Source organism: Delphinapterus leucas, chromosome X (genome assembly GCF_059928025.1).
Source record: "Delphinapterus leucas isolate spDelLeu-1000000601 "Yukka" chromosome X, BTC_Dleu_Yukka2, whole genome shotgun sequence".
Taxonomy (NCBI): domain Eukaryota; kingdom Metazoa; phylum Chordata; class Mammalia; order Artiodactyla; family Monodontidae; genus Delphinapterus; species Delphinapterus leucas.
In genome coordinates, this window is record NC_143150.1 from 32,505,058 (window position 1) to 32,533,012 (window position 27,955).

Below are 27,955 nucleotides of genomic sequence, written 5' to 3' on the forward strand. Positions count from 1 at the left end.
GCTTAGCGTACTGGTCACCGGCTTCCGTGGTCTGGGCAGCTAGCAGCCCCCTGTTTCCCAGGTGCCAGCTGAGTGCTTCGTTGCCCGCGAAATGAAGAGGCCGTAGAGGAGCCATGACCCTCCTGTTCCTGCTAGTGAGCTACGTTCTGTTCGCCTTCAAGTTTGTCTTCTGGAAAACCCTGTTTCAGATAAAATGTACAAGAGCAATTGGAATTGATGAAGCTCGATGAATACATGGACTGGGGAGGGGCCGTGTTTAAGAGAGTAGAAAGATAGTAAAATAAGAGTAAGGGGGAGGTCACCTCATTCCTGTTTCTTTTGAAAGGGCCCCAGATGTTGACTCTTTACCCACACACTTCTCTCATATTGACCAGTGGTTCCACAGCTGAAGTATGTTATAAAAAGCCCCAAGTCGCTAAGTGATATGGTCAGCTTTTCACCCACTTGAAAAGTACAGCAGAAAGCACCCACTCCCCAGCACCACCTCCCATTTTAAGAATCTGTACTTTCTCTCTTCTTTGGCTTCTACTGCCACATGTGTTTCTGTTTGCCTCTTCCTCCCTTGTATTTGCCTTTTCAGCCATCTTCATAAGAGCTTTTGGGGGCATTCACAAGTAATTAAGGTCAAAATGTGGGCTTCCTGGTGATATTTAAAGTTCCAAGTGAAGTGCCTTTAGACAGGAATCAGACAGGATCCAAGTATAGACCTACTGGAATGCCCAAGAAATGTAAGCCAAGGGTATGGCATTTGGGCATTAAAAGGCTACTTTAATTTTTTTTTTTCTCAGTCTGTGTTTGGGAAGGGCATATTTCCAAATCAGTGTATTCATTCAACAGATTTTTAATCTTGGGGATGGACAATCAGTTCATTTTTGTAGACCAAGACTAAGGATGTTATTTGGCGGTATTTGGATATTAACAAACTACATATGTATAATTTCCTTCCCTTACAGAGAAACACTGGTGAAATGTCATCAAATCGACTTCTCTTGCACTGGTGAGATCATCCTCTTCTACCCAGTCAGCTAAGAGCAATACTGATAAGTGTCGTTCAGTCAACAGTCAATGGGATATTAATCTCCAAAACTCGATAGCCATGCAGAGGAAAATATTTGTAAACCTCAGCATCATGGAATACAATCTGGCTGAATTGGAACGATTCCTAGTTACTAAGGGTTTAAATCGTGCATTAAGTTAACCGGAAATCCACTAACAAGCATACAGAATGTAATGACACTGGAGGCAATCATTAAAGGCACTTTGAGTGGATTCATTTGATTATATGTGTTTATACCAAATGAATTATTATTTAAAAGGAGGGGGGGTGCTTCTCTGGTGGCGCAGTGGTTGAAAGTCCGCCTGCCGATGCAGGGGACAGGGCTTCGTGCCCCGGTCCGGGAAGGTCGCACATGCCGTGGAGCGGCTGGGCCCGTGAGCCATGGCCACTGAGCCTGCGCGTCCGGAGCCTGTGCTCCGCAACGGGAGAGGCCGCAACAGTGAGAGGCCCGCGTACCGGAAAAAAAAAAGGGGGGAGGGGATGCCAAGTCAGATACAAACTTCAGACATTTGTCAGTTTGCTCACTCACATTTAAAGAATTGATTATGTTGCTAATATATATTTCACTGGGAAAGGAATGAAAGCACAATAGAAAAAGAAACAGTTCGAGTTGTTTTCTTTTTAATAAGCTACACTAAAAAGAATATTGAGATACAGTGATTTTAATTTCACTCAAGTGTGAAAAACAGTTTTTTCTAATGGTTTACGATACAATATTGTAAATGTCTCCAAGTTTGCATTAAAGTAAATGGGATTTGATGGAACTCTTTCCATTATGCAGAATAGTCTTTCTTACCACTGTTGAATCTGTATAATAATAATACTAAGAGCTATCACTGAACACCCTACAATGTGCCAGGCACTCTGTTAAGATCTGTACTTTACACAATTGTAAAGATAGTCACAGAAACTCTTAACTACTCTTTGTAGTCAGCTCTTGAAGTGGACTTCTTTTCCAGTACCACCACTACCACCAATTAGATGTTATCAGTATTTCATTAGAAGTGTGCCTAAATCTTCCCTGAACTACAAGAGTCACCGTAGAAAATTGCATGCATTTTTTTATTTGGTGAAAAATCCACACCTCAAATAACACCAAAATATAAGGGTAGGATGCATGTAATATAATATGGATTAAAGTTAACATCTAAGCTGTAGTTATCTATTTCAAATAGTATTTTATAAAATCCAGTATAATTGAGGAATTAACAATCTGTTGACATTCACTAACAGCATTTGATCTACGCTCAAAGAAAACCCTCAAAATATCTAACACAAGTTCATCTTATATATGTACATAATTCACTGAGGTTGTTCAGTTACAGGCCTACCTATTTACCTACCTTCATGCCCCCTCCCCCAAAAATAAGTTACCAGTGTAAATTAAAGAAACACCTTAATCCGTTCCTCCTTTAATCTTCAATCAAAAGGAAGAGGAAAAGGAATTTAAAATGTATAAGAAATTAAGGCTTAAAATTATTCTTTTATTCCTCATTTGACAAGAACAAAAAGCCAGCAGTAGTATATGTGGTTCTTAAACTTTTCTGAGCCACAGATCACTTTTGATATTCTGGTGAAAACTATGTACTCTCACCCTAGAAAAATGCATACACACATACACGTAGAAAAATATTACATGTAATTTCAGCTTCATACATTCTCTGAAGCCCAGGTTAAGAACCTTAAGAATAAATGAAAAGTTTCTTACATAGTTAGGTAATGTTCACCATCCTAGGCTGTGATAGTAAACCAGTTGTCAGTGATATATAATCAACGTATAAACCTATTAGTGGATGGATCTAGAGACTGTCATACAGAGTGAAGTAAGTCAGAAAGAGAAAAACAAATATCGTACATTAATGCATATATGTGGAACCTAGAAAAACCTAGACACAGATGTGGAGGACAAACATATGTACACCGAGAGGGGAAAGTGGTGGGGGTGGTGGTGGGATGAACTGTGAGACTGGGATTGACATGTATACACTAATATGTATAAAATGGATAACTAATAAGAACCTGCTGTATAAAAAATAAATTAAATTAAATTTTTAAAAAGTGGATGGAGAACTTAGAACTCCCATGAGTTGTCAAAAAAAATCTCTTAGTGATATAATACGTTTTCATTATTTTTTGTAAGCAAACTGGGACATAGGACTTTCTAATTTGGCTGCCCTCATTCTTGACAAGTTTCACACGTTTATCTTCTGTAAGTATGTAAATAAGTTACCACCCATAAGTAGTAACTTATTCAGATAAGACAAAATCATTCTACTTGATCTATTAACTAGAAGTAATCAAAGCTTCTGGATTCCATTTTCTAGATTTATCGCTTACTGGCCATGGGATCCTTAGTTTTCTGTCTTACTTCACTATTTGTAAATAAAGAATGTAACCACTAAGTTCACCTAGAAAAAGTGAGCCATGAATACATGAAGTTTTTAGACATATGAACCAAAAGTATTAAGCTACAGTCATCATATTATATACACAGCCCATTTTTTCATATATATGGCGTTTCTAATTAAGTGAGGCTTTCAATTTTAACACTGTCTTTTAAATATATTGATTTATTTTCCCCAGCTTTATGGAAAGGAAGGATTATGTACTAAGAAAACGTAAGCAAGTGATATTTAAAAACTTGTATAATAGAAAATATAACTATTTTCTAAATAACCAGTTCAAAATAAAGCCTTCAATATACTAGAAAAATATTATTTTTAATATTTTATTGTGAAATAGAGGCAGCTATGTGTGTGTTAAGATAATCTTAAAAGAAATATAATAATCACATTGCTAAACATTAGTAGATTCACATTTTTATATTACATTCCTGCTTAAATGGGAAAAAAAAGCTCATCACACTATTATGAACCTAGTATATACGTTTTTCTACTCAACATTCAAATAAATAAAAATTTCCTCTATTCTAAAATAATCACATTACACAACCACATATTTTTAAAAACTAGATCTCATTCTGGTTTTCTACTGCCACTAACAGTAGGTATTTCATGGTCAGTCTCTTTTCTAGGATCTACCATATTTTTATATCTTTCCCCACGATGTCTTTCCAGGTATGGCCCCCAGTTAGAAGCTGGTCTGCAGCAGCTTACAATGCGCTGAAAAGTAAAGAAAAAAAATGAAAATTTTAGAGTGTTAAGTCTCCTTGCTAACCAAAATGAAATAAGAACCATAGAAAAGTAAAAAATGATCATCTAAATTCTTAATATACTGTCTACCAAAAAAAATGATACTCAAATGTAACCAATTGTTAACAGAATTGTATTAACTACAAAGCCAAAATAATTGAGTATGTAAATGATTTCAAAAGAAAGTGTTTCGTGAACCCATTCAAGCAACAATATCACTTCATATACTTTCACTGAATTCTCAGACATTTCTATCCTGGCCTTAGGGTGAGGGTTAAGTGAGGATCTAAACCAGGTATGCCTGGGAAGTTTCAATAACCAAAGAAAGGGTCAAACCATTGATCTAGATCCACAAAGCACTCACCTAGATCTTGAACCCAATCTGCCTGCTGAGCCTACCTTGTCATTGTCCTATTGAGATGTCATAATCAACTCCCCTGGGCCTCCATGGAAGAGGGATAATTCAGGGTCTGGACTGGGTTCAAGAAATTTACCAGAGTTTTTCCAGTTTTAACATGCTATTACAGTATGTATTATAACCAGATGAAGTTTTAAAGGTGAAAATTATAGATATAAAGGAAAAAGGTCATTTGCTTTGTGTCATCTCAGTAGAACTCAGTACGGGTATAGATACCATAACTTTTAAAGTATAAATAATATTAACATGCTTACTTGAAGGATGGTTCCTTCAGCTTGAATTAATTTTATAATAGCCATAATTGGAATCCAAATAATACAGAAAATAATCATACACCAGCCTAGAGCAACTCCCCAGTCAGGGTATGGAATTTTGGCATAATCAGGTCTATGAAATTGTACCAATGACCAGATCAAGATTGCCTGCGAAAGTAAAATATGAAAAGAAAATGGTAAAGATTAAACTTTATTGCACTAATGATTTCATTTGCACTATTAGCAATTTGATTCCATTCCTTAGAAATAACTTATCAAAAGCAATTAAAATGAAAATACATTCAAGCCAACTAAGATAATCAGGTAACTAGCCAGAAGATAAAATACTAAATGAACGAATCTAAATAACTCGTATTTGGCTCTGAATAGATTCTTCCAAAATTAGCACTTCCATATACTTATAAAAGATACAAATACTTGTACAACATGTATTTCAATAAAATACTGAAATACAACATTTATTTCACTTATAATAGCATGGCTTTATTCTGTTCTATAAGCTAGCCAGCATATCAATCAATTCAATGAGAAAGTAAAGTACACTTTAGTGAACATGCTTTGCACCTTGCTTAGCAGTTGTTTCTATTATTTTCCACTACACAGAGCACCCCTTACTCCACACCCAAAACACACACGCATTCACACATTGGTACATAATTACCAAAGCACACTTCACTTTCTTACTGAGAAAAAAACAAGCTCAATATATGTTTGGGCAAAACAGTGACTCTTCAAGATGAAAACTAAGGCCAAGTTTTTTAAAAAGTATTTAAAAAAAAAACTACTAGAATGTTGCAGCATTAAAACTAATTATTTAGAAATCTGTAAAGCAAACAAAACAAAATGAGCAAAAACTAAAAGATCATCTAGTAGTTCCTCTAAATTTACCTGTCTTGAATTTTATAGATATTCAAGTTTAATTTTAGAATTAAATAGGTTAATTTCTTTCATTTCATTACAGTAATTTAAGTTTATTTCACAATTACCATAATTTTACGTAACTACAAGAGAATGGCTGAGGGATAGTGGAATCTAATATATATGACTTTATACAAAATAGATGATAATGTATATCATTTAATATCTAATACTTTTGCATTTTAAAGTAAATCCAGTTGTCAAACCTAGTAATCAGTGAAAATTAGCTGGCTAAAAAGTCTAGTTAGATTTTCTAAGTTGGTAAAGGGCTTATATTATTATGGAGACTTGCGGAGACTTGTGAAATAAGGAAAACAATATTTAGTAGCACTGTGAAAATCCCAACCGCTCACTACTTGAACCTGACCTTATAATGTTAAAAACACGCTCTAAAACAAATTCTAGATCAAATTATGTAATGGCCTTTTCTAGGAAAACCTTTGAAGCATGGGGGCAGTGAGAACCAAAGCATCCTCTATAAGGCTTTGCCACTGCCCCACCCCCACCATTATTTCTAGTCCATAGAAATTCTCTGTCCCATTAAGTGTTTATTTTGGCATTCAGCCTTTTACTGAGCTTTTATTTAAAGATATCATGTCTATATGTCATGTTTCTCCAAGAAGGCATCTTTTGCTTTCCCTCAGCTCCTAAATAGCACCAATTTTTAACATAAACTATTGCCTCTATTGACACACATGAGTTTCTTTTAGTAATTTCAGATACTAAACACTTCCCATAAAAAAAAATGCATTAACAACTGAGTGTTGTTTCTTAGCAATTAGTATATTTAGATTGAATTCCTTGAAGGCAGAGACTGAGTCTTAAGCAGAGAGGTTAAGAACATTGTAGATGGCTCAGCATATTTTTTAGGGAATGAGCAAATGACTGGTTTTTAAAAATTTATCCTATTGATAATTTTTAAGTATCTAGGACCTTTAAGTCTATAGGAGCCTGGCTATTTTCTCAAATGGTAACTGTTTAAGCCTATGGCCACAAAAATAATACTACAAAGAAAGGCACTGTAATTTAGGCAACTTGGAGGCGCCAGTCATGAAGTAAAAGTTGAAAATCATTACTTTATGACATTAATTTGCCTTACTGTATTCAGTGTGAATAATTCAAGTTTACCTTAAAAGTGTTTAAATATATATATTATTGATACCAAATTCATGGCATGTTAATACCTACCGTCAACAGCATAGGCGTAATGACAAACCAGCAAGCTCTCCACCATAGCCAGAATATCCACCTTTTTGTTCCAATCATCATTTCTATATCTTCAATGAATCTGTTGCCTCCTAAAAACAACAAAGAGTGCATTCAGCCCTTATTTATACTTTCATTCATTAATCATTGTGGCCCCAAGTTATCTTTCCATGTCTAAACATTTTCCAATATTACAGCAATGAAGCATATATATACCTTTAACTACATTTTATTCATAATACATTTTTGTCCAGTATATTATACTTAGCTATTACAGTAAACATAATAAGAAGGAATCAAACTAAGTCATTTTAGTAAAATGTGTAGATAATTCTATAGTCACTATTTACCATAAATCCACATGATTCCCATTAGTTCCAGTATAGCTGCAATCAAAATGCCCCATCCAGCACAGAAGTGGTCAATCAGATGAACCCAGTAAATTCCAGCCTACCAAAAAAAATCAGTTACTTTTAAGTATATTTTAAATTATTTCTATGATTGATGAGGTACTCAAATTGAATCTACTAATTTGATTTTAACATATGCTCCTTGGTTTCACCTCTGCCAAAATGCGAAAAGGAATGTTTTCAAATGTAAACACAAACGTGGCTTTAAATATCTCAAACAGGATGTACCTTTTATTCTATACTGAGTCACTGTTAAAAAATAAGCATTTAGAATAGTTGATTATCAAAATGATATGCAGTGTGTGCTCTGTAGTAGCTGCCAAGAAATACAGCCTATGTTTAAAGTATATAACTTTATTGTAATTGGGGAAATTGTCCATTATTGGGCTTTTTCCCCCTCTGCAAAATATACTTACTATTGAAATTGTGTTATAATGGGGAAAAAATCTGGGCTAAAACTCAGAAAATCTTGATGCAAGTCAGACTTGGACTTGTCACTAAACATCCTCTTAAACCTTGGCTTCCTCATTTAGATTATAAAGTACATTCCAACTAATATTTTGTCTATGAAAAAATACTGTAGTATACCTGAGTCACACACACGAGGCCAAGGAGAAACAAAACCAAGCAGCAACCCAAAGTTATGGGAACCCTCATTTTCTTCATCACTTTGGGAAATAAATCTTGAATCGTTGTTGTAATCGTTTCTTCAGAAGGGAAAAAATGACATGTCAACTCATTTGCCAATAATTTTAATCACAGAAATCAACTTCTATTAATCAAATTTACAAATATGTGTTGAGAATATACGCTGGGCCCTACTTCTTACTTTTAAAAATCCACGGGGTCCTTTCTCTTGGCAGTGACTACTCCTCAGTTCTGATAAAAATCAAATGGAGCCCTATTTGTTGTTTTTCGTCTGTTTTATAAGGCTTTTCATTGGTAGCAATTATAAGGTAACAGGTTCCCGAGGGCTGAAGTAGTGTGAAAGAGGGTTATAGGGAAGGAAGAATTCTAGTAGAACTTTTAAATAAGGTGAATATTTGAATAAATAACATGGAGACAGAAAGGCCTTCTAGGTTTAAGAAATAAATGTGTTCGTGAAACAGGGTACTGGCTAAAAGTAGAAGGATATATGAGTAAAAGGATTAAGAAACATATTCGAGATTTTTGGAGGGCTTTGAAAGTCAACTAGAGGAAGCTGGACCTTATCCTGTAAACCATTAAAATGGTTTATGTAAGAGCACGATATGATGAAATTCAGAATTTTTAGATGGGTACCCTAGGGAAAATCCCTATGTGTACACAGAAACGTGTGCAAGAATAGTCATTGCAGCAGTGTGTGTAATTTTTAAAAATTGGAAATAATCCAAATGCCCATCATTATGGCAACAGATTGTGAATTAATTAGTGCTATATGTCTATGTATCAACATGGATTCATAACACATAGGAAAAACAACTGTCAGAATGATATGTATGCTATGAAACTTCACATTTATGTGAAATTTTAAAAATTTATATGTTATTTATGGATACATATAAAATGTATACAAACATGGTCTGAATAACATACATAATCCATGGTGACGGTTGCTTTTAAGAAGGAAGAAATGTGAATTGTATTAGACAGAGAAACACAGGGGACTTCAAATTTATCTATAACAGTTTAGTTTTCTAAAAAATATCTGAAGCAAATATAAAATATTAATCTCTGCTCCTTTGGGGTGTCTGATACATGAGTACTTCGTATTTTTCCATATTTAAAACTTAAGTTAAAAAGAACTTTCAGTAAGATGATTTTGAGAGTAAAAGCTAGAGGGGGGCAACAAGGGTAAGAAAAGGATGTTTTTAAGTAGAGGAAACATGAGTAAAATGTAAGAGGGATATGTTAACATTGGGAATATTTCTTACCAATGGAAGCAAACTGAGAGTCGAGACCCAAAGTCAAAAGCATGAAGAAAAATAATATGGACCAAAATGGCCCACCTGGGAGTAGAGCTAGAGCTTCTGGATAAGCAATGAATGCCAAATCAAAACCTAAGAAAATAAATGGCATTTTAATTAAAAATTAGTTGCCAAGAAAATTCACATATTTGAACATTTTCAAAATAAGATACTAGAGGGCTTCCCTGGTGGCGCAGTGGTTGAGAGTCCGCCTGCCGATGCAGGGGATGCGGGTTCGTGCCCTGGTCCGGGAAGATCCCACATGCCGCGGAGCGGCTGGGCTCGTGATCCATGGCCGCTGAGCCTGCGCGTCCGGAGCCTGTGCTCCGCAACGGGAGAGGCCACAGCAGTGAGGGGCCCGCAAAAGATATGTTCATGGAATTAACTTTTTAGTCTTTATGGAATTAACTTTTTAGTCTTTAACTCTCTTTCCAAATGTTTACCCCAAATCACTATATGTAGTGCCATTTAATTTATTTTTTTCACTGTACATTTCACAGCCGTGTAGTGCCATTTTATTTTTTTATTGAAGTATAGTTGATTTACAATATTATGTTACTTTCAGATATACAGCATAGTGATTCAGTATTTTTTGCAGATTATACTCCATTATAGGTTATTACAAGGTAATGGGTGTAATTTTAGTGCCCTTTTAATTACTATATGGATACCTGCAAAATTGTATGTAATGAAACTATAAATTGAATCTTATTTTCTATTTGTTTTTTTTGTTTTATTTTTTACTTATTTTAAACATTTTATCAGGAAGGCACATTTTTTCTCTTTATACAGCAGGTTCTTATTAGTCATCAATTTTATACACATCAGTGTATACGTGTCAATCCCAATCACTCAATTCATTCTATTTGATGTATGTTACCTTTAGAGACGCTTTATAAAAAAATTTCAGTCATGTTATATGATACTTAGTTTTAAGTATTTTAAGTTTCTCCAACCTCCCAGAGGACTGGCCTAGGAGTCAGGAGAATTAGCTTCTAGCCTAGGCTCTGTCACTTCCTAATGATTCGATCTTCTGCGAGACATAACATTTCTATGCATCAATCCACTCCTCTGTAAATGAGGAGCTGGATACTAGATGATCTCCAAAGTCCTTTCTAGTCCTAACATTCTATTCTCATTCATCAATCTCTCCATCAAATGATACTAACCATAAATAGAAATTTAATAAGAAAGTCCTACTTAAAAGAACCCTAGAATTCTGTTCCGGAGAATCTTTAGCCAGATAATTAAGCATCCCTAGTTAATGTCTTTAAAGTTAGGAAGTTCACAAATCAGATTCCTTTAAAGCTGGACACAGCTGTATACTCAAAGTCAGTTGTGTTTCTATCTGTATGACATTTGTGCGTTTTAAAAATTCAGAACTAATAGTGTAATTTTATGTGGATTAATTTTTATATATAGTCTCTCATATATTCATATATACATATTAACACACACATGTATCTATATGTATGTGTATATAGATATACATACACACAGATGAAGATAATGCATGTAAAGTGCATAGCATGATGCCTGATACTTGCAATTGTGCAGTAAGTAGTTCTTATTAAGGATTAAACAAAATTTGGAAAAAATATTCTTAAACAAGTGTTCTGTAATGTACTGTTGTTTCTCAGATCATCTAAGAATTATTAAATCATTAAAACAACCAAGTTATATAAGATGAAATGAGAAAGAAAACACAATACCCTAAATCTTGAGTGCTTTAATTGCTATAAAATATATCAGTGTTTCTTAAATGAGCTATATTGACTTAATCAAAGTTAATAATATATAGCATTACATACCTGATTTTACAACTTGAGAGACTTCCTTTCCAGATATATGAGCCATGTGTCCCAATATAGAAAAAATAGCAAATCCAGCAAACACACTAGTGAGGCAATTTGTCAAACAAATTACAATGGCATCTGAGAAGCAGTTGTTATTGAACTTATTGTAAGATGACAGAGCAACTAAACCACCCCAAGCCACTGACAAGGAATAAAATATCTGTGTGGCAGCATCTTTCCAAACCTACAAGGAAAATAATATTTAAAAACACACTCTTAATTTTTCATTTATATAAAATATTTCATATATACAAATGAATAAGTATTCATACAAGAACAAAATAAATACCCAAGTACCCACTACTCAGCTTAAGAAATAAAATGTTACTAGTCTATTTTTTTTTTTTATAAATTCCAGGGACTTAATGTTTTGGTTTTTTTTTGAAGATGTTGGGGGTAGGAGTTTATTAATTAATGAATTTTTTTTTTTTTGCTGTGTTGGGTCTTCGTTTACTCTGTGAGGGCTTTCTCTAGTTGTGGCAAACGGGGGCCACCCTTCATCTCAATGCGCGGGTCTCTCACTATCGCAGCCTCTCGTTGCAGAGCACAGGCTCCAGAGGCGCAGGCTCAGTAGTTGTGGCTCACGGGCCTAGTCGCTCCGTGGCATGTGGGATCCTCCCAGACCAGGGCTCGAACCCGTGTCCCCTGCATTAGCAGGCAGATTCTCAACCACTGTGCCACCAGGGAAGCCCTGTTACTAGTCTATTAAAGCCTCCCTGTGCCCCTTCCTGATCATATCACTCTTCCAACCTCAGTGGTAACTGCTATCCTGACTTCTGTGTTTATCATTTCTTCAATGTTCTTTATATTTTTACTAACCTAAACAATATGGCATTTAGCTTTACATGTTTCTGAGTTTATAGAAAAGTTTTCTTAAAGCATGTAAACTTATACAACCTGCTTTTTCCATTCAGTAGTGTATGAGATTTATCCATTATCAATTTGAACCATATAAAATTTCAATTTTGTAAGTCAAAAATGAAAGAATATAGGCAAATTCATATGGTTCAATTAAATGTATGTAGTTCTGAACATTTTTTTCCACTGCTGTATTGCCCCACTAAATATTGCCAAATTATGCTCCAAAGTAGTGGTATCACTTTGCACTCCCACCAGCTGGTATGAGAGTTCCCATTCCCCTACATCCTTGCCAACTGGTCAGAATTTTTAATACTGTCCAAGCTAGTGGCTGTGAAATGAGTTTTGATTACCCTAAGTACTTTTTAAGGTTTAGCATGTTTTTATGTGTATATATTCCATAGTCTTTTCCTGTGAAATTCCTGTTCATATTTTTTGCCAATTTTTTGTTTGGGTTATTCACCTTACTTGATCTCGAGGAATTCTTTATGTAGTTCGGATTCTAATCCTTTATCTGTTATATATGTTAGTTTTTTCTCCCAATTTGTGGCTTATATTTTTCACCTCTTAACATTGTGTCCTTTGATGAACCAAAGATTTTGTTTTAATGTAGCTGAAGGTATTCATCTTTGCTTTTATGTATTGTTCTTGATTTCTCTGACTTAAAAAAAGAATCCTTAGCCCAAGGTCATAAAGCTACTATCCTATATTTTCTTCTAAAAGACTTAAAGTTTTGCTTATATCCTTAAGTTTTCAGTTCACCTGAAATTGATATGCATATTAAATTAGGAATCCCAACACATTGTTTTCTTTCTTTCTTTTTTTTTTTTTTTTTGCCCGTGCCGTGTGGCATCCGGCATGTGGGATGTGGGATCTTAGTTCCCTGACCAGGGATCAAACCTGTGTCCCCTGCATTGGGAGCGTGGAGTCTTATCCGCTGGACCACCAGGGAAGTCCCTCAACACATTGTTTTCTAAATGGAATATCAATTATCTGAAGATAATTGATATTATCAATTATGTCCAAAGATAATTGATATTTTCAATTATATCAATTGGATAGTCAATCCCTTTCCCACTGACCTGCATCCCCACTTCTGCCACATATCAAGTTCCATACGTTCATGAATCTGTTTCCGAGATTACTATTCTGTGCCACAGGTCTGTATGTCTATACCTAGGCTAACACCACATTATTTTTATACCTATAGCATTATAATATTGTTTCATATCTGGTAAGACAAGTCTTCCTCACTTCTTCAGAAACACCTTGCTTTTTTGCCTTTTCTCCTTTGCATAAATTTTAGAGTAAATTTTCAAGTTCCATGGAAACTGTGCTGGGAATTTGATTGGAATTCTATTTACTCCACATATCAACTTGGGGACAATAAAAACATTAATTCTTAACAAGGGTGGTACTAGGCAGTTTTTGAAGAATGATGATACATTTAGGCATCCCCTCAATCATCCAGTACCCTCATTCCATGTTTTGATTAGAGCCCCACGTGGCTGGCCTCATCTCTCCATCTAATTCGACCCCTTTATCATTCCCCCTTTCACGATCTACCCCTCCTATGTCTCTGCTAAAGGACAATAATAAAATCTTAGAAACTAACCTAGGTAAATCCATTTTAATAGTAAAATTCTGTAGATATAACATTACCCCAAAGAAAAATCTAACTGTGAAGACTTCACATAATAGGGCTGGCATATATGTAGGCAAAAGTGTGGTTTTAGTCCTTCTGAAAACAGGACTGGTCAGTGGAAGGCAGGCCATATAACATGGTGACTAACAGTTCTTGCTCTGGAGTCAAAAAGAATGAAGCCTAAATCCAGTACGTCTCACTTTCATTGAATTTGATTTATTTAACATCTTCAAGCCTGTTTCATCATCCATAAAATGGAGATGATGGTGATGATAATAATAGTATTAATAATTATGTGTCCTAGGAAGGATGTGAGAATTAAATGAGATAACATATGTAAAGCAATTAGTAGGATACTCAGTGATAGCTATTATTGTTTTTATGGAAAAGAAACATAAATTGATACTCGGTTTCTTTTGTGGAAGTTGAAAACAATAATTTTCTCCTTGAAAGATATGTAATCTATTTCCAATTTCAATTGAAATAAAGTTGTTAGGAGTGAAATAAATACTAGGTCTTCAGAATACAGCTTGATGTTAGATTATTATTACATCTTATTTCTCACATGATTTTGTTATATATAAGTGAAATATATATATAATATATATACTGGCAGGAAGCCAGTAGGAAGTAAAATGGATGGATAAATAGATGGATAGATAGACAGCTAGATCATGGTTATTTCCCTTATATATAATAAAATCATGTGAGAAAAAAATGCTCTCTTATTTCTTAGGCAGTTGTACATATTAAGAAATGAACAACATGTTTATGTTGGTCTCTCAGCTGCTTTGACTTGATACATTATGTATGCATATGTGAGTTGGGGGAAGGAGGCTGGAGGTCGTGTGGCAGGTCTGGGTTGTGTCAGAATGCTACTGCATACCATGATGTACCTAGGCTGCAAATAAAAGTGAAATATAGTTCCAAACATAGTTATAATCTCTATATCTACCCATCTCATAGCTATATACAAGATTATTAGCTGAGTGATTAGGAAACCTTAATTCAAGATGCAAAAGCAGGGTATGTAAATTTAATTAAGTGTGACTCTTCCTGGGTCTCAACTTCATCACTGTAAAATGACGGAGTTAGTAAAATAGTCACTGGAGACCCCTCTAGCTATAAATTTCTATGGTTCTCTACTCTCCTAGAGATATCAGTAGAGTTCAAATACTTAAAGAAAAGGGAAAAATATATACTTATGATTGCATGTTTAGAGTATGGATTGGAGCAGAATAAAAAGCATCTAAGAAAAAATTCTCATTGCCAGCAAACCCAAAGAAGGCATGAGGGTAGTGTTTGTGTTGGGGAGAGGAGGTAGGATGATTAAACTGTATGTTTCATAAGGAGCTTTAGGCTTAGCTCTGATGTTTTAAAGACAGTAGAGACACCGAGACACAGACCAGTATAAAATAGTCATATAAAATTTTCAGGATAGTTTCACGGAGCTATAAAGCCCAGGTGATCTGAGGCTTGTAAAAGCCACTTAAAGGAATATCAAAGGGGCTTTTCAACTGTGCTCCAAGTTATGAGGTTTAAAGAAAATGGAGGGTCCACTTCTTAGGGAAAATGTTGCATCTACAATACAGTATTATATGATAGCAATAATTAAAATACTTGTGTGCTCATATTTATATAACGGTTTACCATTTCAGAGAACATTGACGTCTTTTATCTTGTGTAATAACCTAACAGAGGGAAGATGAGTCCCAGCTTCCATTTTATTTGCTTCTCATCCATTACCAGAAATGGTCTTCTAGTTGCAAAGAGATTAACAGAGAAGATTAAAAGATACGAGGCCCAAGATAAATGAAGAAATCAACAGGGGCCTACAGACGCATCAAACTATGTTAATCTCCAACACATAAACAATAAAAGTTCATAGTTCTAAAATAATTTAGGGTTTTTTTTTTTTTTTGCGGTATGTGGGCCTCTCACTGTTGTGGCCTCTCCCGTTGGGGAGCACAGGCTCCGGATGCGCAGGCTCAGTGGCCATGGCTCACGGGCCTAGCCGCTCCACGGCATGTGGGATCTTCCTGGACTGGGGCACGAACCCGTGTCCCCTGCATCGGCAGGCGGACTCTCAACCACTGCGCCACCAGGGAAGCCCAAGTTAGGGTTTTATGGTTAATTATTGAGTGAAAATTGGACACACAGAAGGTAACTGAAGGCCAGAGATTGACCTCTCAATTTTCAAAAAGGTAAAGGATGGATTTCCATTACTAAAAACTGATAAATTTGACTTGCTTACCAGTAATATTCTACAACAGATAATTAAATATCCAGATTGTGAGTATTTAGAAAGTCACAATTGCTGGAAATTAGCATGAGTTCCACAAAGAATGCCATAGCAAACTAAAACTAATATCCATTTTGGCTAACAGTACTAATATGGTAGATATTATAGTGTTTCTTGATTTTAATGTAATACCGTGGGGTTTTACCTGACCAGAAGCTTAATGTGTTCCAAGAATGTGACATGACTACTAAAACAGTGAAAGTGTTATTAGCCTGTATCAATAGAAGCATAGTATATAGAGTACACTTACTGACAGTGCTGTCTGCAGTCAAAATTGTAAAAGATTTTATGTACCTATGATACACACAGCCATTGTCTGGAGATGGACTAATATTAAAAGGGGTTACCAATTCATATTCATGGTACATATTTATGTGTCTGGTACAAGTAACAGTTTTGTTTATGGAATGCTTCATCCATTTCAAATTTATGTTTTAACTTCATAATATTAACTTTTGATATTAACTTTTGAAGACAATTAAAATTTATATTAGACCATTAAACCATCAGCTATAATCTTTAAATCTACTACGAGTTTATCTGATAAGTTACATAGCCCTAGTCATCAATTTGTGGGTATTCATGCATGAAATATTCTTTTTCAGATTAATAAGCCCCAAATCCTCTTGGTCAAATAGAATCAGTTTGAATAAAATGACTTTGAAAATCCTATTGCTAAAAATGATTGTCTCACTTCCAATAAGAGAGCATTAGTGTCATGTTAAATAGTTAAATCAGACATCCTAGGGGACGGAAACACTAATAAACTTAAGTGCATATTCTTTTGCAAGCTACTATGTTATGACACTCAATGGCAATCAAAGATTTTCAATATTGGCTTTTAAGTTTTACCTCCTCAGATAATTTGAAATCCAAATTGTCTTACCTCAGCTTCCCTAAGTTTTGTAAAATTTGACTGTGCTCCAATATAGTATGAAATGCCTTTTGATGCGCCATCCAGAGTTGCCCCTCGGATCAGCAGGATTAGCAAGACAACATAGGGGAAAATAGCTGTAAAATATACCACCTACCACGAAGAACAACCAAAAGTTAATGTTATTTCTTTAAATCATGGTGTATAATTATATACAAATAAAGTTATTAGCCAGTTGAAATTAGTAAAATAAAGTATCAAAGATTTCATTAGGTTATTAATGTCTGATAATACTAATACCAATGTTGGCATAATTTTCTCTTTCTGTTCTCACCACGCTCAAATGATCCACTTTCAAAACACTCTGATGTATGAAGCAATATTTACCAGGTTTGTGTTGTAAATACACAATACATTAGCAATGGTAGCTTGGAATCTAGATCGAATGCTTTCCTAAATGTATCCTAATAAATGTCTGAGGGGACTGAATAGCACCTCTTGGTAAATTACTGCATTGATGTGGGAAGGGAAATGATTTTAAACCCTGCAGTGATACTCAATCCCCAAGGAGAAGGAAAATCTCCTAGTAGGTGTCCAAATCCCATGAAAGTTGATTAAGTGAATACTGGACACTTGCTATTATTATCCTTAAAGCTACCATTAAGAGAGCTTGATAGCACACATATATACGTGTGAACTGCTTGTGTCCTAGATAATACATGGTTCCAGATGAGCAGACTGCCTTTGAGGCTGGCTTTTCATTAATGTGGATGATTTCTTTGGTCCATAGATGTCCTATGTTTGATAATATGTCCAAGGAGATGATTTAAACAAGTCATCCAGAGACCAATAAAAATTAATTGCGTGGGTAAATGGCTTTTAATGGATTCTTTCAATATTAACATCAAAAAGGAACCAAAGGTTTCAAAAATGTGCAATTGCAACATTATTTTGGAAAGCTTCCACTGACTTTGTGATGTTCACTGTATTTTTGTGATCTAACAGCATGTCTCATTACAATGTAACATTAAGTGACTGTGCTAGATATTGTACCAGAACACAAAGATAGTATCCACAGTTATTCCTGTCCTCTGTCTTTAAGGAAGTTTCAGTCTAGTAGTTACAAACACATACACATTTACTTTTCTGAGTACTGTACAACTGCTCACAGAGAAAATTTCATACTGTTCTCAGAAATTGCCACAATGCTCTCTGAAAGTTTAAAAGATAAAACAATGAAGTGGGAAATGTTTTTCAGAAGAGGACTCTGCTGAGACAAGGTTCTGAGTCAATTTTTGCAAGCTTTAAGAGAACAATGGTATAGTTTTTATACTTCTCTCTCTAACAAGGGGAATCCTGACACTGTTACCCTATATAACATATATAACAAGGATCTAAACTTTCCAAACCAAACATTGCAATATATAATTCCATTCAAGATGCTTCTTTATTATAGTAGGACAGAAATACTCCCAAGCCTCAGAATGCTGTATCAGCTAGAAGGGCCCAAGTTTAGAGAAATTGCACACATGTAGTACTAATTTTTGCTTGTTTTCTTTTATTTTTAATAATAGCAGTGTTCTTATGTATTTTCTTAGAGCGAGGCTGCCTACTTAGAAAGCTTTTCACACATTTGAATGTTCCCATCATAGAAAAAATATGTATTTGGTAATACCTGGCATTGAACTACAATGAAATCGGAAAACAGCTACATCACTGTCTAATGTGTTTTCTAAATTACCTTCCCAGAAGACTTGATTCCTTTAAATAGTGCTGTTCCAACTATGAGCCAGGCCAGAAGAAGACAAAGTGCTAAATACCACACAATGACTCCAGGCTCATCCAATCCACTTGACCGTTGGAGCGCCACTTTACTGAAAACACATAAGCCCTTTGATGAACACACAATCACTTGTCTTAATACATTGAATTTTTTAATATCTTTCATCCAGGGAGAAGCTTCATGAGTATTTTATTAATACATCACTGTTGTGTGACTCTTTTATTGATACAGTTGTATGGAGGGGCAAAAATAGTTCAGTGAAAAATTAGGCTCTGAACTTTCTGGTCAACTGCAGCCAATCCAAAGTTCCAAACCCCAGAATAAAAGATCCACTCATTCCTTTAGCTATGATTTTCCCCTAATATTTCAAAGCTCCTGTATGGAAAGAAATTAACCTTACATCAGATTATTTCATTTTACTTATTATGGTATTTTTTTTCTCAAGTTCAAATGATGGAGAAAACATTTAAATTGTATTAAATATTTTCTTATTCATCATACTTGTAGTTATCAAACCTAAATGGTCCCATTATTTATACCTTTTTCAAAGGTATAATTCCATGATTTCCACTAGGGACATATATGGATCTAGGATTTTAATTCTTAGCTTGATATTTGGAACATTTCAAGGTCCAAATTTTAAAAGGGTCACAAAGAGCAACAACATGGGGCTTCCCTGGTGGTGCAGTGGTTGAGAGTCTGCCTGCCAATGCAGGGGACACGGGTTCGAGCCCTGGTCTGGGAAGATCCCACATGCCGCGGAGCAACTAGGCCCGTGAGCCACAACTACTGAGCCTGCGCGTCTGGAGCCTGTGCTCTGCAACAAGAGAGGCCGCGATAGTGAGAGGCCCACGCACCGCGATGAAGAGTGGCCCCCGCTTGCCACAACTAGAGAAAGCCCTGGCACAGAAATGAAGACCCAACACAGCAAAAATAAATAAATAAGTTAATAAACTCCTACCCCCAACATCTTAAAAAAAAAAAAAAGAGCAACAACATGGAGCTGAGGAAAAGCTCATTACAGCAATAGTCAAAGAAGTTATGTAAGGGTAAAGGGTAGGTATACAGTAAGGAGATTAAAGAGAGATCATTTAAAATTAATAAAAGCAAATATAACCCCAAACATCTATTTTTGCCATATAATGACAATTATAAGCAAAATGGATAATGAAGAATCTCAGCCTTAAATAGCAATTTTCCCCCCAATATTACTCATCACCCAAATGTTTATCATTAGAACTTGCTCATTATAGTCTAAAAGTTGCCTATCTTTCCTTCAAAGCAATGCCCTAGCTTATAGCTAATAAGCACCGTATAAATCATCACTGACAACATTGTGCCCATTTAATAACTAACTTATAAATGACAATCTGTTAACTGTGAGCTAATTTTGCAGGCTACTACTACTCACACAGGCTAGGTAAACATTTGAGTCAAACGACGTATAATTTGCTCTGACTCCACCCCCCCTTTTTTTCTACTTATATGAGTTAAGAAAAGAGCAGATCAATATTTTATTGTTATAAAACTTTTTAATAACATCCGTTTAAGATGTAGATAATTTACTGTACTCACTTCCAATATTGTTCACTGGGAAGCTGCCCTGGCTGATAAACTTCACTTCCATTGATGCAGGTAAAATTGTTGGCGTCTAACCAGCTTTTATTCACTTGGAAGATTTCACCTAGCTTTATACTCACATTACAATGTGTCACTAAAAATTAGAAAAAAGAATACATACACAGACACATACTTAGTTTTAGAAGAGTACTTACCTGGAAAAAAAAAAAGTTTTAATGATGAAATATTTAAAGTACTGTCTAAATTGTTACTTGGTGAAGGTGGAGTAGAAATCTTACAAATGGAATAAGCCATGCACATTCAGCATCTTAAATCCTCTCTACTACTAAGCTGGGGGTGAGTATGAAAATATCTGCCTTTTTAAATTGTGGTTATATTTATAGTAATGACAGCTATAGAGTAACAATCATTTCAGTTGGGATTTAGTGCTCTAAGGAACTTTTCATATGTGGACTTATTTAACTTATATAGATAAATGACACCTTTAAATTCCTAAGAAGTGTTAAATCTTTATCACTTTATCCTCCAATATACACAGGCAATCCCAGTGGTAATAGTCTACAATACTGATGCTACATTGTCCCAAAGATAGCAACATTCAACCATCAACTGAAACACTACTACTATCATAAATAGTGCTTTTCTCTCTTACCACTTTCCCATTTTCTTCCTTTTCTTGCTGCCCACAACTTAGGCCTGCAAGAAGTACTCCAAGTAGTGGTTTAGCCTTACTGGGTGCCCTCAGAAATTAACATATTGCATTAATCAATTTTCAGGTTATACATGCTTCATTCTGCTTTTATCAATAACCTATGTCTCACTTAAAATTGAACCTAAATTGGTTAGAAAATGATTTACCCCTTTAATCTTCTTAGAAAATATAAAAGAATGATGCAGAGTTAATAATATTTTTTAAATAAATAAATGAATTTTACCTATAGGCGATCTGCTACAGGTTTTATCTGCCCAATAAGAACAATTTTTCCATGGTAGTTCACGTTGAAAAGAAGCAAACATGTAGTAAAGACTATAGGCAATTATGACATTATAATAGATTGTCACAAAAATGGATATCAGGACCATTGTAATCCCCACACCTGGAAAAGAGAACGATTAAAATAAAAAACAAGTGAAATTTGTTTTCCTAATTCATAAAGCTGCAACTCAATTTCCACAAAATCTATTTTAAAATGAGAAAACTGTTTCAAACGTTTTCTATCTCTCTCTTTTTTTTTTTTTTTTTTGATGGGGGGAGACAGTACTACTGTCTGAGTAGCTTTCTTCTCAAAATTATTTTGATGATTGACTTTCTGAGACAGTTTTTTAGTTGATCAGAAAAAGGTTCTAAGATCAAAGACCTGTATTAAGCCATCGAATTCACATAAGGGAAAACCATGTTCATTATTCTTTCTTATTAAGTCTGTAAATTCTGGTCAGAGTGGATACTATTAAAAAAAAAACTATTCAAAGCTCATATCCTATCGACTTGCTGACCAATACTTCCCTCTTCATCAATAAACCAACATTTTAAAAAATATCTTTATTATACTTGCTTTACAGTAGTGTATTAGTTTCTGCTTTATAACAAAGTGAATCAGCTATACATATACATATATCCCCATATTTCCTCCCTCTTGCATCTCCCTCCCACCCTCCCTATCCCACCCCTCTAAGTGGTCACAAAGCACGGAGCTGATCTCCCTGTGCTATGTGGCTGCTTCCCACTAGCTAGCTATTTTACGTAAACTGGGACCAAGTGAGAGAGTGGCATGGACATATATAAACCAACATTTTGACAAGTAGAAGATAAATCCTCTGAATGAATGTCCTAAAAGGAGAGTGTACAGCATTTCTACAAGTGCATGTAAAGAAAATTCAATAACTCAGCAACGATCCAAATTTAAACTTCTGAAATTTCTTTAGCTCAGTGGTTTCAAAATACAGCAAGCATACTGAATGTAACTCCTATGTTAAGACTAGCTGGGCTTCCCTGGTGGCGCAGTGGTTGGGAGTCCGCCTGCCGATGCAGGAGACACGGGTTCGTGCCCCGGTCTGGGAAAATCCCACATGCCGCGGAGCGGCTTGGCCCGTGAGCCATGGCTGCTGAGCCTGCGCGTCCGGAGCCTGTGCTCTGCAGCGGGAGATGCCACAGCAGTGAGAGGCCCGCGTGCCGGAAAGAAAAAAAAAAAAAAAAAAAAAAAAAAGACTAGCTTTTGAGGTAGCTTCCTTAATATTCCAGCACTATATTCTATCCACCTCGCTATAAATATATTTTTGATGTTACACTGAAGCCTTTACGAGTAGTTTTCAGCAGCTAGCACATACCAAAATGATATCTAATCTTCAAACAGAAAGGCTATTGGATGTTTAATAACAATCAAAGCATTAAAAAAAAACTTTCCTAGTGCCCTATTCCATTAGGAGTATTCAAGAACAAATAGTGACCTGCCCTTCAACTTTTCTGAATGAGGCATTGTAAAAGATATGCAAAAGCAAGAAGACAAAGACCGCATATGAAGTAGAAAAAAAGCCAGAGCCATAAAGTTAACGCACAAGACTGTTTGCCAAGAGAACTCAAAAGGTGAAAACAGGAAAATAATGACACCTTAACAGCTCTCTCATATCCTTCTTAACCCCTACCATACCTGCAGCCCAAGATAAAGAGAAATATAAAGTAACATTTGATTTCTAAATTCGACAGTGTCAAATAGTCAGAAAAGCAACGTATGCCCTTTTGCCTTTAATATGAGGACAGCTATATGCAGGAATAGACCAATAAGCACAATAAGGAAAACATTTTAATACCAACCTTGAAACAATGGTAGAATCCTCCAAACTGAAACTGGACCTAAGCTAGCAAATTGTCCCAGTGAGCACTCTAGGAAGAACAAAGGTAAACCAGCCAGTGCTAGCATAATCGCATAAGGTATCAAGAAGGCACCTAGAAAACACAAAAAAAGAACCAAAGCACTATTATATGCCCAAATCTGGATGGCACTTTGACAACTAGCACAACATTTTGAAAGCATTCTGGTATAGTGGAGTCAGAGAGTACTGGGTTTAGCCTCCAAATTTACTACTGTCTGTGAGAAAATAGTTGACTCTCTAAATCTTGGATTCCTCATCCATGAAATGGGGATGCTAGTATTACCTAATGAGGTTGTTGTGATTATTAAAAACAATAGCCCGTAAAAAGCAATCCAGAGAAGTTGAATGATCACAGGCTTTGGAGCCAGGTAGCCCTAGCTTTATATCCTGGCTCCATCATATACCAGTTATGTGACCTGGGGCAGTTTACCTGACCTCTTAACCTTGGGTTCCTCATAAATGGGAAGAACAATGCCAACTCATCAGTTTGTGGTAAGGGTTAAATCACAGAGCCTATGTGAAAACACTTGGCGAAATGGGCAGGCACATAGTATATTTTCAAAGTTAAGTTCCCTCCTTTCTCCTTAAAAAATAAACAGTTTTTAAGACTTAGGGTTCAAATGTTAAATGTGGTTCAAAGTGGAAGTTACTACAGCTAAGTTCAGTATTCTCCAAATAGTCATAAGGGTCTTCACTCAACGTTAATAAGAAATATTATTTTTGGTAGAAGAATCTGAACAATTGAGATGCATTCAGAATTAACTTTCAATTTCATAAGGACTAATTCTCCTACATTTACATTATTCAGGCCCATTTTTGGTTTCTGTTTTAAACCTTTTATTATTTTACTTTTTTTCTGCCCGCTTTTAGGGCATAATACTATTCATTAGAACTATGACCAGATTTTTGGTAGAGGCAGGGACAGAATATTAAGCTTACTGTTCAAGCATTCTAGAAGTCTTAACAAAGTTTAATAAAAAAATGTGGAGATAAGTGAATAAAAATAGGCTTTGGATTATGTACATTTCATATAGCCATGTTACATTTTTTTCCTCATATATTTTTCCCATTATGGTACTATAACATCATACCTGGGAATTACATTTTTTCTAACCCTAAAAATATATTCTACTAAAAATGGGAGACAACCGGGCTTCCCTGGTGGCGCAGTGGTTAAGAATCCTCCTGCCAGTGCAGGGGACACAGGTTCGAGCCCTGGTCCAGGAAGATACTACATGCCACGGAGCAACTAAGCCCGTGCGCCACAACTACTGAGCCTGCGCTCTAGAGCCCGCAAGTCACAACTACTGAGCCTGTGTGCCACAACTACTGAGCCCGCATGCCACAACTACTGAAGCCTGCATGCCTAGAGCCCATGCTCCACAACAAAGAGAAGCCACCGCAATGAGAAGCCCACTCACCACGACGGAGAGTAGCCCCTGCTCTCTGCAACTAGAGAAAGCCCAAGCACAGCAACGAAGACCCAACACAGCCAAAAATTAATTAATTAATTTTTAAAAATTAGGAGACAATAAAGTACTTGTTACATACTAGTCACCAGAACATAGGGACAAATATGTTTTTATAGATGTTGTAATGTACATACCATCATTACTATGATTAATAGAAGTTTAATTCCTACCAATGATAAATATGAAGAAAAAGTAATACAAAATATCCCTGTTTAAACACAACAATAAGCAACGCTTTGCTAGCCCAGTGTAAATAGGTTTTTAGGCACACACAAAAAAGGATTTTCCTCAATGCTGTATAAGGCTTTTCACCCCTTATATTATTTCATTATTAATAACAACCATAACTGGTAAATTATCAGTCCAGTATAGTGGTCACCAATTGTTAGTCCTGCTGACCTAGACCCTAAGGTAGTCTGATACTCCTCTTTCATAAACTGTTAAAAAGTTCCTACAGATAAAAATGACTCCAGATTTTAACAAGTCTTTCAAGCCTGACCATAATTTAAAATCTAATCTATTAACATTTGACAAATTTGAATTTCATGTTCCTCTTTTACCCTTGGGTAAAAGAGAAAGAAGCAATTGAGAGAGACTAGATCATCCATTACCCAAATGATGTGATCTTTAAAAACTGAGAGCCAATATGATATATTAATTTTTAGAGGAAGTGGTGAAAGAGGTAATAGCATACAATAAATAATGCCATTTTATTTCAGCTAAGTTTAAGAATTCTCTATTAAATCAAGTTTAATATAGTTCCTGGAAATTTATAGTAAGTACTGGGCCTATGTATGATGTCAACTCACAGGGAATTTCCTATTCTAAATTAGAACATAAGAAGTTGGAAAGGAGCCTGAATGCTTCTCTCCACTACACGGACCTTAGGACATAGACACCAAAAAGACTGCGATTCCTGAGTCATCTTCCAGCTCAAATTTATACCAAACCCATGATTAAACAATGTATGCTCTAGATAGGGTAATTTATGTCACCAACACTTAAAGTGTTTGATAAACAGAGCCCCTTTCTTAACTCTCTGAAGGCCAGTACGAATGTTTAATATAACCAATTAATAAGGAATATAAGATTGAAATATCACCACACAAAATCCTATTGTACCAAGAAGAATACTTATAGTGACATCGTTTCACTGGTAACCAATTATGAAATATAAGGGGATGTCACCTCTACACTTCTAACAGAACCTGTAATTACAAGTAAATAAAATATGGTAAGTGAAAAGTGGTTTCAACATTACTAGAAGATTGTACAATTCATTTTGTTTCCTTTTGTGTGTCACTTCAGACTTATTTTTTTCTCCTGTTCTAATGGAGTCTTCCTTAGTGATCTATGAGGTATAAACTGCATTATTTTGCAGAAATTAAACACCTAGCCTTGATCTACATTCTATCACATTTTCAAAGGACCTTCTACATGATCAATCCAATTTGAAATACATGTAACTGAATATTGCAGCTTAAAGTACAAAACGTTTAATTACTTTTTAATCAACTCCTTCCACACTTAAATTTCCAAAATGTAATGCCTTATTTTATTTAAGCAAACAATTTATTTGAGCTTCTTATGAGAACGAGAATTCCCTGCCTTTTGCTTAGGTTCAGCTATAAATTAGGCAAAACACAACTTGAGTGTGAACAGATTATCATAGGAAGGTGTAAATTAAGAAGACGAAGTCATAGTTGAAGATGACATGGGATTTCAGATCAGAAGCTCAGAAGTGCTAAATATACAACTTTTATCAAGTTTATATCTGAACATCTTGTGAAGCCAGCTTTCCAACGTGAGCTAGAAACTCATAGTCTAATAATAAAATGCAGTATGCTCATTTCCCATCCTCCCACTAACCCATATTATCATGTACCTTTCCTCAGTTGTTATAATATCCTCAGAGGCCATAAAGCACCACACTTAAAACTGAAGAGGAAATAAACTGGGGGGGGGATACCTCCGCCATTGTTGTAGGTCAAATATGGGAATCTCCACACATTCCCCAATCCCACTGCATATCCAACCATAGATAAAATGTAATCCGATTTTTTGGACCAGTTGCCACGGTCCTGATTCTCATCATTTTCACCAACATGGAAATTCTCAGATGAAGCCGTCACTTTCTAGAAAAGGGAAAATATCAACAGCTTGGGTTTTTTTTACTATTAAAAATTCCACAGACGCATAATTTCACAAAACCACAGAGTGACAGTGAGACAGAGACAGAGACAGAGAGACAGAGAGAGATTGAGAGAATGAACCCTGAAAACCATAGCCAAGGAGGACACTTTCCAAGGCTGGGGAGATTTCTGAGGATGGCTGCTTTTACTTTACAACGTTTATCCCATGAAATGAAAAAAGCTCTGTAGGTGGATATTTTTACTACTTCTTCGGGTTAGATCATCCAAATTTTGGTGGAAAGGGTACATGTGGCACCCAGCATGATGGGCAAATGAAGGTGGGAAAATAAAATTTCAAATACAAAAGTCTTAAAGATGAATTAGGTAAAATCAACGCTCTTGAAATCAGAGGAGATATTTGAGAAAAAGGATGAAATATAGTTTCTACTGAAAAAAAATTCATAGACTCTTTTTCATACTGGCTGGTAGTTTTGATGTTTGGAGTTGTCAGGGAAGTTTAACTTCTCTCCATATCCTGGAGAGTAAAATCAGTGCTTTTCTGAAAGCCACAAAATAATATTCAGAGACAAATTCTTCTGTCCCACCAGGTGGAGCAATGCTCGCTCCACTTCAGAGGACAGGGGAGAGTTCCTCAGGTCAGATAAGGACAGTACATTTTCTCATTTCCCTCCCGCATATGGACACAGTCTGGAGAGGGACAGAAAACACAAGGTGGTGGGCACACCCAAGGCAGAGGATGAGGTGACCCTAAGACATCTAGCCACCAGAGTAAGAACTGTTCTATGTTTCCTCTACTCTATGGGGACATCTTGGGCACACATGAAGGCAGCTGAATAGAAATGTGGAAAACAGGGTACAGCTGCAGAGAGCAAAATCTGAGACTTGCCTCCCCTTAAGTTTTCCCTTCCCAAGCCCTCCACACCTCCCATAGCTCCCAGATTCCTACCTCCTTCCCTCTGCACTTGAAGAAGCTCGGGCACTTCAACTTGTCCATGGTTCACTGGCTCCCTGGGCTGCTCTGCCGGTCTCGCAGTCTGGCGGAGCTTGACTGGTGGCAGGTGCACACTCCCCCGTCGCTACCTGCCAGAGTGAGCCACCATGCCCAGGGGTGGGGCCATTTATGGAGGTAAGCTCTCTCCTCCCCCGTCTGAGCACCCTGTCGTGTCAATTACTGGAAGGGA

At 35.9% G+C, this 27,955-nt stretch overlaps 2 protein-coding genes across 4 annotated transcripts; one reads left to right on the plus strand and one right to left on the minus strand.

The window, feature by feature from the left end:
• SLC6A14 (solute carrier family 6 member 14) lies at positions 1 to 27,955 on the minus strand. Of its 3 annotated transcripts, XM_030759498.2 has the most exons (14): positions 27,721 to 27,955; positions 26,591 to 26,756; positions 23,091 to 23,222; positions 21,217 to 21,378; positions 20,276 to 20,414; positions 18,659 to 18,791; positions 16,930 to 17,070; positions 11,194 to 11,422; positions 9,350 to 9,475; positions 8,025 to 8,143; positions 7,377 to 7,476; positions 7,009 to 7,118; positions 4,882 to 5,049; positions 3 to 4,179 (listed from the first exon to the last, which is right to left on the minus strand). In XM_030759498.2, exons 1-14 carry the CDS (start codon positions 27,766 to 27,768, stop codon positions 4,033 to 4,035), a joined length of 1,920 nt encoding a protein of 639 aa, XP_030615358.1. In that variant the 5' UTR covers positions 27,769 to 27,955; the 3' UTR covers positions 3 to 4,032. The 3 variants fall into 3 exon arrangements, with proteins under 3 accessions (XP_089760278.1, XP_030615358.1, XP_089760277.1); XM_089904151.1 differs by lacking the exon at positions 9,350 to 9,475 and having other exon boundaries at positions 27,721 to 27,954; XM_089904152.1 differs by lacking the exons at positions 9,350 to 9,475; positions 27,721 to 27,955 and having other exon boundaries at positions 1 to 4,179; positions 26,507 to 27,713.
• CT83 (cancer/testis antigen 83) lies at positions 57 to 1,293 on the plus strand. The gene is given in 5 exon segments (XM_089904153.1): positions 57 to 181; positions 693 to 699; positions 954 to 978; positions 981 to 1,192; positions 1,194 to 1,293. Coding segments are annotated over 5 exon segments (372 nt in total). The 5' UTR covers positions 57 to 113; the 3' UTR covers positions 1,254 to 1,293.

Coding starts and splice junctions, on each gene's coding strand:
- SLC6A14 (XM_030759498.2), bottom strand. CDS start 27,768: ATGGACAAGTTGAAGTGCCCGAGCTTCTTCAAGTGCAGAGGGAAGGAG. Junction 7,477..8,024: donor GCCTCGTGTGTGTGACTCAG/GTATACTACAGT, acceptor TTTTTTTGGTAG/GCTGGAATTTACTGGGTTCA. Junction 5,050..7,008: donor TTACGCCTATGCTGTTGACG/GTAGGTATTAAC, acceptor TTACTTTCGCAG/GCAATCTTGATCTGGTCATT.